Source organism: Microchirus variegatus, assembly GCF_963457635.1.
Source record: "Microchirus variegatus genome assembly, chromosome: 13".
Lineage (NCBI taxonomy): Eukaryota > Metazoa > Chordata > Actinopteri > Pleuronectiformes > Soleidae > Microchirus > Microchirus variegatus.
In genome coordinates, this window is record NC_139814.1 from 17,288,064 (window position 1) to 17,306,884 (window position 18,821).

General features: G+C 40.8%; 1 protein-coding gene across 1 annotated transcript in view; it reads left to right on the forward strand.

The window, feature by feature from the left end:
• The window catches only part of col8a2 (collagen, type VIII, alpha 2), a 41,571-nt gene that overhangs the window by 19,255 nt on the left and 3,495 nt on the right, over positions 1-18,821 (forward strand). Inside the window, exon 2 of the mRNA XM_083900215.1 lies at positions 13,939-14,130. Within this exon, the coding sequence (XP_083756341.1) occupies positions 13,980-14,130 (151 nt within the window). The 5' untranslated portion in view covers positions 13,939-13,979. The remainder of the gene's footprint in view (positions 1-13,938; positions 14,131-18,821) is intronic.

Sequence of the window (18,821 nt, forward strand, 5' to 3'; positions counted from 1 at the left end):
TAATGAAGGCTTTTTTTGTGACTTTTTCTCGACTGATTTTGAGGCCTCCTTGGCAGCAGTGGAAAGTATCTGTGAAGATTCCCGTCTTTGACTTCTAGACAATAAACAATCTGAAGGTTCTGCGTGTTTATCAGTGCAGATTTCTGAAATCTAGGAGAGCTTTCACACGTGCACCTTGCACTTCCTGTAAAGACAGCAGAACTGCTCTGGGTCTGTTTTAATTTAGTCTCGCCTCCACCACCTCCACCACCCCGCCCCTTCAGCATCTTCCCCCCCCCTTCGCTCCTCCAGTGTCCAAGGATGTGTCTCGTTCTCATGTCTGTGGTGTGAGTTTTATTTCTCTCTAACTCTCATATTCCTCCCACCCCCTCCGTCCCTTCCAGCTGCCAAGTGGAGACAAAGAATCTGCTTTAGCCCTCCTTTGGTCTGGTGATTATCTTAACGAGGGCCCATCAATCTAAACTAACTCCAGACTGTAAAGAATGTCCCCTTCCTCCGAGTGCCAGGTCAGAGATAAACACACACCCTATCTGATCCTGAGAATCAGCCGTAATGAACCATTAGATGCATGCGGAGTGATGGAGCCTCGCTCAGCCTTATCGCAACCTCCCAAACTGTGCTCCGCCGCGCCGAGTACGCTGATATGATCTGATTGAAGCAATTCTCCCTTTCCCCCCCCCACTCCTCAAAAACAGGAAAAATATTTCATTTCAATTCAGCCTTTCTTTATTTCCACTTAATTTCGACCATTTGCTATAAAACCCATAATGAGCGGGTTGTTATTGCGTCCAGCGTTGCTGCAAAAGTTGGTTTTATTGGATCTTGGCAGACCGTCAGGAATTCCATGAGGCAGGTGAATGAGGAAACAGAGTTCATTCAACACTACACAATTATATGAACATTTGTTGTCATTAAATGTTCTTGTCTTTTTTTTTATTTTTAATTTTCCCCTTCCTTCCTTAAGAACAGCACCTAAATTTGACATTCTTTGGAGCAGACCAGACACTTTTACAGCCCATTAAGCGCGAAAGTAATTCCTTTTCTCATAATTAAACCAAACGTATGGTATACGGTCTCTCGGTGGACTTTTGGAAGTCATATCCAGATTACATAAACAGTGCAGTATGGTTTTTGTCCACCTAAACTGTCCCAGACGGACGTTGTTGACTGCCTTTGAACTTTGACGTTACGTCATATCTCGTCTGAGCCAGTGTGTGTGTGAAGAGCCAGTTCTCCCCTTATCCATGTGAGGCGTGTCTGTCTGTACTGATATATAATTAAACACTAAATGGCGACTATTTTCAGTAAATAAAACATACCAGAAGATGTTAGTGATGTATTTATTTACATATTTAGTCAGAGTAACTAAAAACTGGACTTATGTGACACATTTTGACAACTTTTGCATGCAGATTATCCTTAAAAATGTCCTGACAATGACTTAAGTCTCATTTTATTTGGCGTCCTGTTATTATGCTGACGATACACTAATGTGGCAAGAAGTCAGTGAATTGTTCTTGTTTAACAGTAAAAATGAAAAAATCTAGACACTCGAAACTAGTATACTAGACTCTCACAAGAGACCCACACTCTTAGAAATAAAAGTGCCAAGTAGAACCATATAAGGTTCTTCGGCTTTTCCTCATAGGAGAACCCTTTTTGGCTCCAGGTAGAACCTTTTTATAAAGGTTCCACCTGGAACTCTTTTAAAACCCTTTATTCAGGAAAGGGGTTTTAAAGGGTTCTCTGGATCAAACTGGTTCTTACTGGAACCATTAGTGTTACCAAGAACCCTTGAAAAACCCTTTCTTCGGGAAAGGGTTTTTCAGAAGCAAATGGTTCCAGGTAGAACCTCAGCCCTTGTAGAAGGACCCTTTTGGAACCTTTATTTATCAGAGTGCTTTGCAACCCTTTTAAAATAACAAAGTCATGAGAAGTGCTGCTTTGCACTTCAAGCACTGGTCTGAGCTCGAGCGTTCCACTTCGTGTCTCTGATCTCTGACCTCTTCGTGACTGGGCCACAGACATAAGGATAAAAATAAGGATTAAATGAAATAAAATCAGGGTTTAATTTTAAAAAGAAAAAAAGGGGGAAATTGGTGAAATGAATCACACAAACAAGAACTGAGTGGGGAGTCGCCCTTATCGTGAAGAGCGTGGAGGAGTGTTAACAGAAACTGTTAAAAGTGTGTAAGAGAGATGGAGAAAATGAGACGTGATAGAAAAGGAGAGACGTACACGTCCTCCTTATCTGCACTGTGAGGTTTTAGGGAGGAAATATTCAGTTAACCTCTGTATCTATGAACCATCCTTCATGTCCGCTGCTCCAAGCTTAGACTCATTTATTACTCGTCTGATTCTCTGTCTCTCTTTCCACACTCAATGTTTACTCTGTTTCATTCATTCAGGATTAATTAGTGGGAGGTGGTAAACACATTAACACTGATATTCTCAAAGAAAGCACATTAATAGCCTGTATTCGCCGCGGTGAGATGTCTTCGCTGTCTTTACTTCTGAGGGTTGTTGTGTTTGGCTGTGGTCGTTTGGTTGTCTTGGCCTGGCTACAAATCTGCAGCATCTCATTTAGCTACTTGGTCTCCTTTTCCAAAGTGAACAAACTGTGATCTTTTGAAACAAGACACAATACTTCTGGCAAAGCAGCACGTCTCCGTCTCCCTTCCGCTTTGATACGAATCAGACACATCTGCAGAGCCGCGCTGGATCGCGAGCAAACAACACGGCCAATTTGTCATCTGTCTAAAATCAGGGCATATCGCAGCGAATGAGTGTAAATAATCCAAATATTATTCCAGATATTTTAATGACTGCTGGCTGTTACACGCTGTAGTCATTTTCTCCTGCAAAGTTTATTGCTATGATATTTTCAGATTTACCTCCGTCACCCTTTTCGCTTATTGACTTCCACAGGGGAAATGTCTTTGTTAGTTATGTTAGGTAATGACATCATTAGTTTTGAAGATATACAGACAATAAGTATCCTCCATTATCATTACATGTTTCTTCATTATGTTCATTTGTTGTACACAAATCTTATATTTATTATCCTGTACTACTGTGTTGTAGGAACACACACATTCGAGGCTAAATCCCTGGGCATAAAAACAGAAATTAAATGAGACAGTTACTGATATAGAGTTGTGTAAAATGGGAGCAGACACGATCCCAGAACCTCCGCTTGTCTTCATCCTCATCGGAGGGTTTTAACGCTTCCCAGATTGCCTCACACTGTCTGCTCTGACCTGTGTTGTTCTTTTTTTTTTTCGCTTCCATTGGACATAATAATAACACGGAGCACTGTGCTCTACTAACACATGACCACCGCCTCCGTTCGGTGCACGTCAGCGGGCCAACTTGCCCGTCTTTTATGCGTTTCATACTAGAAAAGCAGACCGATTGTGACTGCACAGCTGTAGCCCCAGTAAAAATCCCATTTATCACATTCTCATGCTTTCTCCACTGACAACCTTGCATGAAAGTGCTTGGAAAATATTTAAAAAAAAACTGTATTCTTCATCTATTTTGAGTGGCTTTGTATCGTTTCACTGCACTTTGATGTGATCGTCTGCAGACACTTTTTTTGTCCACTCCTCCCCATACTCATACTTCTTTTTCTTTCTTTTTTTTGAAATCTGCCTTTGATGCTTTCAACCTTTCACACAATCTTTACTTCTGCACAGACACACACACACACATGCTCACACACTCACAGAGCGACGTTTACAGCCCAGCGGTGGATTTTTTGGGGAGGTGTGAGGCCAGAACTGGCAGGGTCCTTTTACACAACCAGGGCTCGTAGCCAGCTGCTAATAAAGACTTGCATTGATCCTGATGGGTGGGGTGGGTTCCAGGGAGGACCACAGTCAGAGGGGTCCTGCACTGTATGCTGGTGGTCTGGTTACTATGCATGCATGTGTTTCTATGTGTGTGTGTGTGTGTGTGTGTGTATGAGGTACTTTTTGGGTTCTTTCTCATTGGGTAATCTTGGACACTGAAACACCCAGCTGGGGTCAGCGGTGTTTTAAGTGAGTGATCAATCAAGCGGACGCCGTTGAACAGTTAATGGGATTCAAACCATCCATTGAATTTTTCATTAAACAGCTAGAGTGTGTGGCGGTAAGGTACGGGAACAAGTGATTCCTGAATAGAAAAAAAAAGGGATTCTGCACATATGTTTTCGGCGCTCTAAAGCTGAGAAAAGAATAATACTTTTCTTTATATAAAGCCTGTTTGATTCAATCGTTAAACCCCCCTACTACACTGTGGCTCATGTATAAGACCACAGCTGGTCTTACATACAGACCAAACACTGTGACACTATGCAAACACCATGCATATCTCCACCCACGGAAAGAAAACAGTATAATTGCTTGTAGAGCCGTGGTTCTCAAACTGTGGCACCAGCTGTGGTACATACCCAGGGTATGTGATGGAGCTGAGGAATTTTGACTGCAGTGTGTAGATAATTAACCAAATAAAAAAATAATAATAAAACATTAAATTAAACTTATTAGTCATCTTATCTCTTGATCCATCTAATTTCACTATACCAGTGTGTGAAGTGTATGTGAGGATGACGAGAGCGCAAATTATCTTATTGGGAATAAATCTGCCTCCTGCGAAAAGTCAGTAGATGATTTGAACGTTGCCGTTTAAATAGTGTTACTTCAAGAACTCAATGTTTTCTCAGCTGGTACTTGGTATATAAACGTTTGAGAACCGCTGCAGCAGAGCATTCCACCACTTTGTGTAAACGTCCTTCCACGTCCTTATTCTGTGACGACCGCCACAGCACCTGAGCAACGCTCAGTCGTCGAGCTATGGTCGTAACTCACCTGGACTACTGTCTTTGTCCCAGAATTCAAGCACGAGTAAGGAATCAATTTATTTAATGAAGTGTTCGCCTCCACTACACTAGGTGGCGATACACCCCCTTCCAGATTGTTAGTCTTATGCAGATTTTTTTTAAGCTAATAGAGCATTTTGTTCGTCATTTACCACCATTTCGGTTGGACTAACATGTTTTAAATGTTCTAGTTCATTTGGTAGAATGACATTATTATTAGATTTTTGTCTCAGGTCATGTAAAGGTGACAGGTTACTATTTGATTTTCATAGGAGTTTACAGTTAACATGAATCTGCGGGAGAAGAATACTCAACACATTCAGGGATTCTCTGTTTTCATGCAACTTTTGGAAGACAAACAGCAAATGCAGGAACACCCTCATTTTAATAAATCTTCTGTATTTGTGGTTCTTTACAGTTTTGTACATCACAAATTAACGTTTACAGGTGGTGCACATAACTTATCAAGAAACATTTGTCCCTGAATGACATTATCATTACACACGCTCACATAAACTGCCCATGATCACATTGTTTTTAACTTAACTCACTCAAGAATATCTTTTAAAATATATGGAAATTCTGTTTGCCGTCAAACGTCACTTTTGTTGTGGCAGCTTGTGGCAGACCCTCGTGTGGAGGATGAAGCGGTAGAAGATGAGTGAGTGAGTGGTAGTGGTTCCTCCGGTGTTACTGTTGTGTTTGATAAATTTGGATTTTGTCATTCCATAGGGTAAGAGGGGAAAAAAAGCATATTGACTCTCAGCTCAAAATATTTCAAACAATACCCAGCCTTAGGCAAAGTTTAATTTAAATTTTCCGAACCTTTAGGTGCTGGACATTATTACCCTGGACATTAATGTTTTACTCAGGGGAAGCCATGTATTCCATACTATAGATGTACAAATTGCAGGTTTGATCTTTCGTATCTATTGCTCCAAACATTGTGTGATTCTTCCCTTCCTGGTCTGCATTTTTGGTTGCCTTCTGTAGCCCATTCAGATGGAGCCCAGTCAGTCTGAAGTCCAGTAGCCTCCAGCATGGAGGCATTTCAGCTCCTTCAGGGGGATTTGACAAAGATTTCCTGCCTCTTATTAAATTATAATCTCCCTTCTACCTTTTCGATCTTTCTCTCCATTTCGGATAGAAAGATAGGCCTTCCCTCTCTATTGTGTCTGCCAACCGATGCGTTTGTATGTGTGTCGGCATTTCGGCTGCCAGCAGAAGGAGTGTGCGAGATGATTTGGCGGGGCATGCATCTGAAGTGGGTCAGCAGGAAGATCAAGAGCTAAAGCTTTTACGTCCGGCTCCCTTTCATTTCTCTCGTCCATCTCCTTGTGTTTCTTCCTTCCTGTCATAATGATTTCATGAATCCTTCGTGCTTTCTTGCGTTTCTCCTCCCCCTCTCTGTTCAACCTCATTTACGTTCATGAGCTGCATGCTTTCCCCCCCATTTTCTTCTTTGTCTCCCCGCTCCTCGACACGAGTTTCCATCTCGCTCCGTCACGACGAGCGCTAACCTTTGACAATGTGATCTGTAATAGCTTAGTGTTTTTCATGGAGTGTCAGAGTGTGGAATCCTTTGATAGAAACAGGCTAGAGGAGGACTTTTCAGGGCTTTTCCCTCCTGGAGGTTGGCCTCAGCTTCATGCAGCTTGGGACGCTTACCAGTCCTGGCACGACAGAATGGAACAATTGATGGATTCCTGGTTTAGCCTCCTGCCTTTCAGCACCCAAAACATTTCATACCTTCACAGTGCTGAATCTTCAATAGACCCATGCACTGTTTCTCCACATGAGCTTTCCTTTTGTCTCTTCTTCTGGCAGCTGCAAAGCCACCCACCCAGTGAAGGGAACAAGGTAATAGCTTGGAGTCATGGCATAGAGATGTATTTCCATCCCATAGTGAGTTGTATTTAGACCTGCCGGGGTAAATGTTTTCAGATCGGTTTGTATGACTGCAAATTACTTCTATTCACACAGGGCAGTGTCTAAAATGATGGCCGCAACATGTGATCACGATTGGTGTCACAATATCTTCTATAAGTGCGCTTCCTCGCTTCTTTTAGGAGTACTGTTTCACTTCCTGTTGTCCTTGATGTCCCCGCCTTCTGTTTTCCATCTTGCTCTTTTCTCCTTATGTTTTAATTAAGAGTAACAGACAGTGGAGTATAATGTCAGTACTAGTGGAATTACAGGGAGGAGGAGGAGGAGGCGGCGGGGGGGGAAAAGCCTTGCTGGTCAGGTCTTGGCAGCAAACAATCAAAGTATTCACACCAGCAATGAGTGGCTTAAGGAGGAGAGAATATGGAGGAATCAGAGAGGAGGAGGAGGGAGGGAGGAAAGAGCTGGGGTTGCCAGTCCAGACATAGTGATCATTCTGATTTACAGGAGATTATGTTACCAGAGGTCCTTAAATGTTCCCCCCGTGCAGGTGAGGTCATCTCCTCGGCTCCCTGCATGGTTGTTTCAGTGCATAAATCTTAACGTTTGTGTTAATTTTCTTTTGTTTTGTGTGTCATACAATAGGAAAAGGATACAAGGCCGGTAATGTCAGTGCTTTCAGGAGAAAAGCAGAACACATATCTCTTGCTCTGGAAAGGGGGGAAGCAGATTTCCCCCCTTTGTAAGATTATTGTTTTTACTCTTTCCTCTCAATTACCTAATCAAGCACTCATATTGGGTTGAGGTGCACGAACTGGTCAGACAGAAATGTATATCTGTGTCTGTCTGCCTACACACTCTTGGTGTCTCTTATTTTGCAGCCTCCCCGTACTGCACTGCAACTGGTTTCTTGATGTTAATCTGGACCTGTTGCATAACTTCAATGTGACTCCTTTGGTGTGTCATATGTGAAGAATAGTCACGGTCAATCTAATTTAATTAGCCATTGTTATTAACCTGTGTTGGACCTCACACACATGCATAGTGTATGCACACATGGCGACTGTACGTGAGGTCCATGTGGGTTAATAACAGGGACGGATGAAATTAGCCTCAACCGCGACTGCTTCACCCTTTTGTCCTTGAATACACAAACACGCAATGTCATATGCGCAATCCATCTCCCTCTCCGGCTCACCATTAGCACATCTGCTTCTGTACTCAGTCAAGTGCCCAGAGTATTAAATAGCTTCCACTGAATTAAGTCATCAAGAAATGAAAACCCTCAATCTGACCTCTTTACTCACACAGTCGTATTTCTTGCCACCTATATCCTCCACTTTATTGGGCTTTATTACTTCTCTTTCCGCTTAAACATATCCCTCATCTCCCTTCAGTCTTTTTCACTAATTTTTTTTATATATATATTAGAAAAACACAGTCCTACTGTCTTCTTTCTTTTGTCTCTTATGTTTTATGTGATGAAGACACAGCTCTCAAACAATGTTCAACTTCACCGTAAATGTGTCAGAGGGGTTATGATGAGGGTTATAGGCCAATGAAGTTAATTTTCCAAGATGACGACTATTGTCTAAGTTAACGCTGAAAGTTGTGGACAGCAGGAACGTAGAAACACATGTTTATATCAGGAAAGATGAACCCTTGTCCCCTGTTTTGCATATGTGATACTTTGTGAGTGATTTAAGTGAATACTTAACAACTAAAACTCAACTTACTACCCAAATTTACTCATGTAAGGTGTAGTTATTTGGTATTTGTTGGTGTTTTACGGCGGTTTGCGTTCATAAAGTTGCATTACTGCTTTAATCAACCATTATTTATGAGCTCATCTCGATTAAAGGTGTAAAAGGTGTCATCACAAAGACGTTCACTGTTCACTATGTGGTGAGAACATTTGTAGTCACTTCAGTGTGAAACAACATACAGCCGAAGTCAAATATAAAATATAACCTCGGCTTACGTCACATCTGACGATTTCGTGGAAACACTCACAAGAGAACACGGGAGCTTTTATTTTGGCAGTGCAAAAGGGGGGCGACTTTTTTCCCCTCAGAAGCAACCAAACAAAACCTTTTATATACTGAATAAACAGGTGTTGTCATGTATGCATTAAGTTGGTGGCAACACTAACCCACGCACAACACCAACACTGTTTACCCAGTGCTCATTTTGCTGAGTGTTATAACACAGGGTGCATTCAAAACCAGCGAAAAATGACGACGACTGCTTGAATATTTTACGCGGCGAGCTCAAAGGTGCAATGGCTCAAAAGTGCCAGATTGGCCGAAGGAGAAAATGACCTCATTCAAAAACTTCTCTAAAAATAACACGCACACACACACACATACTCTTGTCCTTCTCTGGATTGAAACCAAAATTCGTTCCTCACGCACAACAAGAGTAATATGGCCCCACATTGCAAAACTGCTCTGCTTAGTTTCTCCCTCCTCTGTCTGTCCCTCACCCTCTCATGTGCAGAACAAGGCGTAGACTCACGGTCAATGGTCAATGGAGCTCTGTGCTGCTTGGAAGTGATGCGTCGGTATTCGGGCTTGTTTGTGTATGTTGAAAGACTTTCCCTGATGTCTGCAGGTGCATGTCTTGCTTAACAAACCTGTAAAATCGATTACTCATACGTCTAGACTACAGATTAAATAATAAACTACAGATGTATAAACTGATTTTTACTTTTTAAGTGTGCCCTTTCTTCCCGTGCATGCAGTGCTGGGAATCCACGCTCGGTTCCAGCACTTGCCTGCTGAATTTACAAGAGGAGAGTTTGGTAAAAGGAGATGGTTGTGGTTGAATAATGGCCGACCACTCATGGGATCACGGTTGCAATTATGGAAGGTTATGGTCATGGTTGTGGCAAAGGTTTTTAAGGATTGTATGAGTCAGCTAAAATATGTGGTTTTGGATTTAAGTGCAGGTCTTTGCAAAAAAAAACAACAACCCGTGGTTGTCACCAAACTATGATGTAGCATCAGCACATAATGTTCAGGTGGTGATTCCTCTCACTCAAAGAGCAGCTCAGATATTCACCACAGAAACAACCACTTCCCTCGTTCCTGCCTTGACACTGAATCCTCACACTTTGTACCTAAATGTGGTGGTTTAGGACATGCTTGGAAATCTGGGGTTTAGGCAAAAACACCTTCAACCTCACCTCCTCAACGCTGCTGATTGCATTAGAGGGTCGACAGATCTGTCATGGACGTGTGTGCTTGGCTTGGACAAAGTTCTTTCTTAGTATTGGCCATTTAAGATGCAGCCAAGTACACTCTTAGAAATAAGGGTTCCAAAAAAGGGTCCTTCCACAAGGGCTGAGCTAAGCTGCTCTGTGCCAGCTCACAGTGCGCACGGAGCGTCCACAGAGGCGGCGCTGTTAACCATCGACAACGCCGCTGCCAAACTATAAATATGTCATATCTTAACACACACAGCACATGTTTAGACTCTAAATGGCCAATTTCTCGCCTCAAATTATCTTAAAACTGCGTTCCATGACACAGAAAAGTGAGAAACGGCCACTGTTTCAACAACAACAGTCTTTCTCTCTCGGACGCCATTGCTCACTGTAGCCAGAAGCATAACAACCTTGCGCATCGACCCCTACTGATCGGGCGGGAAATTGCAGCGCGTATCCGAGTTGTCTCTCCGTGGTGACGCAGTCGGATAACGCATTACGCAGTCGGAGAAGTATAATGTGGCCTTAAGAGTGTATGACTTTGGAGGCTCTTGACTCTGCCCGAAACATTGTGTGATTAGCATTTTGGTTCTCTTACAATGGCATCCTTCAAGTTTGGTTTACCACGTGGTTTGGCGGCAGATCTGTGAAGTGTGTACATATGTGTGTATATGTATATATATCTTGTGTGTTGATATGGGTATGGATGGATAAGTGAACAGGCCGACATCAAGCACATACCTAGGAGCCCAAAGACAGAGGAGGCCTCTTTAATATTTTGTGCAGACCAATAGCCAATAGTCCAACTTAGTACTTTGTTCTTCATATTGCAGCTACATACAGTTAAAGCCATGGGCAGCTTCTATTAGATCTCCGTTGTAAACAAAACCATTCTCTCAGTTTTGAGTACAATTCACCAACAAAACGTCACAGGAAGAAATATCCAGAAAACGTGACTTTACAAAGGGACACAGAGATAAAAAAAAAGGCTTCTCCAAAGATGAATATAGTAACTTCAAATTGAAGCACGATTACTACAAAGAAAAAAACACATTTTTTTTCCTTACTAATGTTTTGTCTGCGTGTCCTTTTACATGACTTTAACCAGAGGCCTACTTTCCCATCGTCTGTCTGCGGATGTGGATATCACACGTAACGTCCAGTAATTTGACAGCTGTCTGGAAGCGAAAACAAAGTACCGACTATATAAGAATGCACCGATGGAGCTGGTGCTGCCCCTTTACGCAAGGTTCACAGTCTCGGTTATTTCCTCATTAATGCTACTTTTCTCTGTTTCTTTCTTTGTGATTTTTTCCTCTTTTTTTGGATCCATTACTTAAATGTGTGCAGTGATTTCATTTCTCAGTAAAATCTGTTTCATATAAAGTGTCACTCGGGCTGCCAGACGAGGCTTTTCCGCTGTAACTTTGGATGCAGCTCATGTTTAATGACTAAAGGAGACTTTGATTCACTATTAGCTCCTCTGTCGTCTAAAAAAAAACCCTCACGTTTTGCTGTTTGTTTGTGTGGATTTTATGCGAAAATGTACGGGAAGTTCAACAATCGGAGTGTTTTTGCTCCGTCAGACTCTGTTTTGTCCTCGTGCGTACGGAGCCTGCATGTTCTGTTCTGGTCCAGTGGTCCATGGTGACCAGAGAGGATTGCTTAAGATTGTTTTTAAACAACATTTGCAGAGCTTTTTGATTAAAAAGACATTTGATGAACAGATTGCGAATTTGCCCGTCTGTGTCTGATCCCTGCTCATGCGAAGCGTTTGTGTTTTTCAATGTCTGTCGTCGTTCGGAGACTTTGATGCCTGTAGAACGGTGGGCATCTCGAGCGGCCTGTTAAATTACATCTGCACCAAAACCACAGACCCCCACACCAGACGAGCCTCCTTGCCAACCAGCCATTAAGACGGCCAATAACCAAACACTACTGGTCTCTTTTTTTTGCCCGGTTTATTTCCTCTATTTGTCTTTGCTTTCTTAATTATTTAAGCTTTGGTAAGGGCAAATTGTCACATGTGATTCATTGTGGCAAACACTTCAGCAACACACAGTAACATAAACAAGCATAAACTGATACCGCAGACACATGCACTTATGACTAATTACACAATGGAATACCTCAGAATCCCTGAGAAACACTTTGGTTGTAAAACGACAGCTCGGCGGCCGATCGCAGACTCCTGTAAGAGCAAAGCCTTAAAACAAACCTGGTGTCAGCACACATGGTGGCAATGAACACACCTTTTTTTTTTTTTCATTTTATTTCGTAAGTACATGTGATCTGACGTCTGTCTGCTCTGAAACACCCAGTTTTACCCCCGGTCCCTGCTTCCAATTAACTGCAGTGTGTAATTTGATGTCATTTTCAAATTAGAAATTGTCAACGTGTTTGTTTAACTCCTGGGTCCCAGAATATATGTGTGTGTGTTCTTGTATTTGTTGCTTTATCAGGACCAAATGACATATAAACCATGTGAAGTGAGGACATTTTGGCTGGTTTTTACATCTTTAAAGGATCTGGTTTTAGGTTAGGGTTAAAGGTGCCATATGTAAGAATGTGGCCAAAAACGGTTACTACATTCAAATTCAAAATACAGGTCTTTTAAGTTTCGTTTTCTGACGTAACTGGCAACCCATGGTTGCTCGGCAACTGAGACTCTACTGACTGCAATGATTGGTAGACGGCGGTAGGTGGCGCCACATGCCAAAACATGATTTCAAAACATAAACAATATTTGCAGTCTGCAAAAGATATTTTTAATGCAAATATTTTGGCTGTACTGTTGTTGTTGGTGAGTTCAGTTTGTTATATGAACATTATTCCTGAGTCTCTGTGACATATTAGGAGGATTTTATGGCCAGTTGCTTTAGATTTATTACATAATGCACCTTTAAGCATTTAGTTGTGATGGTTAAGGTTAGGGTAAGTTGCATTATGTCTATGAGGGTTCTCACTATCAATGAAGTGGAAAATGTGTTTGTGTGTCTCTCACACACATACAAACACACTAAAGAAAGATAAATATTACAGCAGGCGAAATCAAGGACACAAATTTGAGTTTTACATAGTGAGATGTGCATGTGAAGTCTTCTAAAGCATGTCTAAATATGATTGTATGATCAGGTCCTCTCCTCTCATGGAGCTGGTGAGTCTAACATAATACTGCTTTATATCAATAAGCCAAAAAATAATTAAGAGGTGGGAGTCAGAGTGATAAAGTGTATGTTTATCTGTCTTATTTGGCTGTAGACAAGGCCTAATAATCCACAGTGTGTTGGTTCATTCACATGCAGTGTTGCAGTATTTTATACTTTTCACATTTTTGCACCTTTTTTCCCACAACCTAGGAGAGATTCCGTACAGAAGAATATACAGAAAGTCTCTTTTTTTTTGGCAATAACAACTCCTGACAAGTCATCACTCCAGAGAGAGCTGACAAAAACAAAACAGCTCTGAGTAGAGTTGGAGTGGATTTCCTTTCCCCCATTTTCACACATCATTTCTGAAGTCGAAGTCAGTGCTGGACTCGTGCAGTTGCTCACTTACGATAGACAAACACACGAATGTCCCCCCCCAGATGGATCTCTATTTGCACCTGACCACAGTTGTAAAAATATTTAGCCATGCGATGGTTTCTTCCTCAGGTAAATTAAAGTCAACAGATTTGTCCATCACACTTTCTCAGTGGTCATCTTGACCAAACACTGACCCAGCCAAGAACTTACCACACATCCTGTAACCTGTGCACCACCTGACTGCAGCAACACACACACACACGAGAAAACCACATGTAAGACCACACAGTTGTGAAATGGCTGGTACTGCTGCCTCATAGCAATACGGTTCAAATTAAGAGCTTTTCCGTAAATGCGTGCTATTGTACGGTGTCTCCTTAGGGTCAGTAAAGCATGAAGCACTGTAGGTGATAATCTCTCTGACTTCCTCCTGCCCTCCTTTTTGTTTCCTCCAGTTCTTTGTGTTTGACACCTGAAGCCTGGGAAGCTGGCGACCATGATGTTGACGTCTGCTTTTGTTCTACTGATGCTGGGAGGACGTGCTCTCGCTGGAGGATATCCCCCCATAGCACACATGAAGTACATGCAACCCATGATGAAAGGGCCGATCGGACCCCCGTTTCGAGAGGGCAAGGGTCATTATGTTGGTAAGTAATCCCTGGGGGTGTCATGTCATTTTTTTTTTTGCACATTATTGAACCTGACATCTTTGCACTTACGCTGATGGGTGAGATTTAAAGATATAGTACGTAACATTTCTGCATACCAAAAGATTCCCAAGCTAATGTTAAATATTTTGTTGAGTAGGGTACGTATGTTAGCCAGCACTCTTTAAATCCATAGAGGTCCACATTACTCTTCCAGGTCATGGACCATGTTTTAATGACGTTTCTCTGCTATAACCTCCAGAGCAAACCTCCTATGGAACATTAGAGTGAAGAAGGAAATATTCAGTACTCATAGTGAGCAATTGTGTTGTCTTAAGCCTCGTTTCTTCCAAGTGGAACGGTTTGGTTTGATTCGCTTTGGTGTTCCTTTCCAAACCGTACTGTACTGCACCAAACCAAACTGCATGATGTACAATATTTTACTGGATCGCGACTACACGTTGCTGTCTGCCGCACTCTCTGCTGCCGAAGCGATTATTTGCGTTTAACCTTGACTTTGTGTCTCTCTAATGTGAATTCAGGCATTCACGCAATTTGTGTTCCCAAAATAGTGCTTGAATTTCCATGCGGTCGCCTGTAGCCAGTAGCCTGATTGTTAGATCGTTTTCCAGCTAGGACCATTATAATAAAATTATAATCATACTGAATAAAGAGTCAAGACTACACAACAATGAGCATACAGAAGAACTACCTTCTAAGAACAGCAGAGGCCTTCAACATCGCAGTTTCTCAGTCAAAACAACAACAAAAGGCCCAGTTTCATGACGTCAGGAAGCAGCGTGGGAATTGTTGTCTTGTTGTGTCGACTCACTGATTAACTTGTTGTACCAAACGTTTCCTTCCTCCCTCTGAAATTTCATAGGGCGTTTTGCCTCTGAAAGCTATAGCAGAGTCAGGTAAAAGTGATGATAATGTCATAAATAAAATGGTCCATTACCTGGAATAGAAATATAGATATCTATGGATTCAAAGTGTTGGAAAAGTGATGTTATAAGATAAAGATGTTATATATCAAGGTTAGTCCCAAATCAGTAATCATCCTTAAAAAATACAAACTTTTCAATTGCCATATTTGACTTAAACTGCAATATACATGAATACTATGGCGTGCGCTTTTTGTTATCAGAGGCCGCTTCTTGAGAGAAAATTCACAGCAAAAGAGGAAAAATTATTATGTTTGAAAGTGAAATACTATTGAAACGATATTTTGACTTGAATGAGTGAAATGGATACTTCATTTGCCTTATAAGATATGTGCTATTACTGCCACCCAGTGGTCAAATATCCACATTGCAACACAGTTGAAAAAAACACATGTTGCATGCCAAAATGTATATTAATAATGTGTTGACATCTCATTCGGTGACGCAGAACTGTCACTTTATTTCATGTAAAAACTAAATCCTACAATTGTCTTTTCTCAAGCTTTACAGAGTGTTTCACAAACTAGATAAAACAATAGCATTTTACTATCAGTGTGACCATGATTACAAACCACTGAGGATAGTGATCATGTAATGTCTTACATCCCGAGTCATTCAGGTCATGTTATTTCTGCTTAGGACATTATAATTCTCATATAATTCTCTTTCAGATGTGTGAATTTCAAGTGATTAAATATGTCACTATACATGATCATGTGGTGAGTGGTAACTCCCAGGGCTCATTTCTAAATATTAACCAGGAATTTATTTGTAAAGTTAGGAGGGCTGTACAATATTTGGAAAAAATTATATTCATGATTTGATGTGTAATATACATTTACTGTAATACATTTAAGGATATGAAGGTACATTACCATCATTAAACCATAATAATATAACACAATTAGTTGTTAATTGTGTTGTTTCAAATTGCAATTTTCATTTTAAAACAATACATTCTTTAGCCCAAGACTTTAGTCACAATTTCAAGCTGAACTTCTTTTCAAATTCTTGATTTATTTGAGAAAAATGAAGAGGCCTTTAAAGTGTATGTGATAAATTAAGATGCACAGGAATTGAGTCCATGTTTTTGTTGGCTGTGGTGTTGCATATGGTTTGTCCACAAGGTGGCGTGCTTGCTTACACAGAGACAAACTTAGGTGAAACCTAAAATGAACACACAACCTGAAGGGAATGAAAGAATGGAATAATTTTGAAACTAAGAGTCAGTCAGTCGGTAAAATCGTGAAACCTTAACTATGCACAGATTCTGCAGCCCATTCATTGTCTTATCTGCCACTAAACTGCAACTAAATATAACCACTTGGTATAAAGTGTGTGCATCGCTTCACAAACTCTCCATGACATATTTTTATTTTTATGACTTTAAACGACATGATACAGGCTGACAGGGAAATCTCATTCAGTACATGACCCCTACAAGGCTGCATGTCTCTTCATTGCCACTGGGGGGAAGTATTGACTAATGTGTGTAATGGGATTTTTTTTTTCAAATTTAATTTCCTTGCAAGCTTGTTAAGATAAGAATAAGAAAATAAATAGGACAATATTCTGATTATATTGGCAGGTCCCAGGTTTATAAAGGTCGTGTATCACTTAATTGTGTTAATTGTGTGTTCTGGTAATGGATTGTCTTTTAAACTGAATTGTATATTTCACCGCTCTGCGTGGTAAAGGCTGTGGTTGTCCTTAATGAACAGAATAAAAGATGAGCTGTCCTTGGCCTGTGTGACTCACCTTGAAGAATAACATTCAGGCCCAGTGTTGCTGAGATAATGTAGTGGAACAAGTAAGAAGAGCCTGTGGTTTATTGTTGTGGTTCTGCAGACCAGGCTTATGATTCTCTCCGGCTCTGCTCCGCTTTGCAGGGAAATAGTAATGAGAGAATAATGCGAGTTTATGATGCATACATTTTTTTTTTTTTGTCAGTCGAGAGTTTTCTGTCTGTTACACAAACAAAACTATTCCATTTTACATGCACGCTCAAGCTCAACAAGAGTCAGTCGGTTGGAAAACATAAACATTAACTCGTGTCCGCTTGTACAGTTAAACAAAAACAGATTAACTCACAAACACGTCGACATATGAATACATTGTGTCACTCTGTGCTCAGATTGCCACGTCCTCCTAATGAATAAATTACCAGAAATAGTCAAAAAAGGTTTTATGCCTTTGATGGAAAAGCTGAAACAGCTCAAACAGAAACTCTTCCCAACAGATTAGATTCCCTGTCACACTGTCACACTGTTTTTTCTCACATTTCATCTGCCCTACATAGATGATGTCCCTTTACAATAAGACATGTACAGACACCTCCTTGTGTGTTGTTTTAGGGATTTCCAAATTAGATTTTGTTTAGGCTCTGATCCAAAATCCAGTATTTTATGTTATAAGATAAAATACTGGATTTTATATGTAAGAATGTGGCCAAAAACGGTCTTTTAGGTTTGGTTTTCAGACGTAACAGGCAACCCGTGGTTGCTCGGCAGCTGAGACTCTACAGACTGCAATGACTGGTAGACGGCGGTGGGTGGCGCCACATGCCAAAACATGATTTCAAAACATAAACATGATTTGCAGCCTGCAAAATATTTTTTAATGCAAATATTTTGTCTGTACTGTTATTGTAAGTGAGTTCAGTTTGTTATTTGAACATTATTCCTAAGTCTCTGTGACATATTAGGAGGATTTTATAGCCAGTTGATTTAGATTTATTACATAATGCACCTTTAAAATAAAGCCATGTTTTATAGTTCTGCTCCTCTTTCTGTTCTACTTCTTCTCGACTTCATTTCCTCGTCTTTAGGAATTTTAGATAAAGTGTCAGAGGTGTTTTCACATCCAGGTAAGACACATTTGTGGGACAAAGACATCTCGGCTATCTGGCAAAACAAAGGCAGTAGTGTAGGAGCAGGTGCGGTGAGTCACAGGAGTGAACGGGAGAACGCAGTTAAAGGAGCTGAGAATTTTTATATCGACGGCGCGTTTGAGGAGGAGTTGAGCTAACTCTGGCTCCTGTGTGTCATGAAGCCATATTTTTAGATATGCATAAAGAGGTTTGAAAAGACCACTGGGGGAGAAGCTATTTTCAATTTTAACATAATTCTTTACGCTTCCACTTTTCACTTTTCACTATTTTCTAACATATATAATGGTTAAAGACAAGAAATGTGGAATTTGCTTTCCAAGATCGTTAAAGCTATCTCACGTAGATGAGCGTAGACTCAAATATAGCTGCGGACAACAACCAAATCCTAGCAGTTCATGGGAGATATATGAAGTTAAAAGCAAGACAGTAGTGTTTGTGTATTGAACGACTGCGTTTCCCATAATGCTTTGCAGCTATAGAGCAGATGAGGTTTAGGGCTAACCCATTCAGCAACAAGCTAGCACTTAGCAGAGAAGCTATCTTCGTTCCCACACTTTAAAACTCCTTTTTTTTCATTGGTTCAGTGAACTTTAAGTCAGAATCTTGTTTCGTCAGTTTGAACAACTTCTTTGATCTAAGCAGTGGTGGTCATGATTCAAAAAATATCAAGTATTTGAGTTTAAATAATTGATATAATACAAAGTGCTGCTACCCCACACTGACGCCCATAAACTCTGTTGAATTTGTTGTGGTTGTTAAGTGGTTTTAAAGGTAACTGCACACTTAATTATCTTATCATCGTGTAAAATATCAGTTGTGTCTTCATGAGCGTCTTCGATGGGCAGAGATGTCTTATT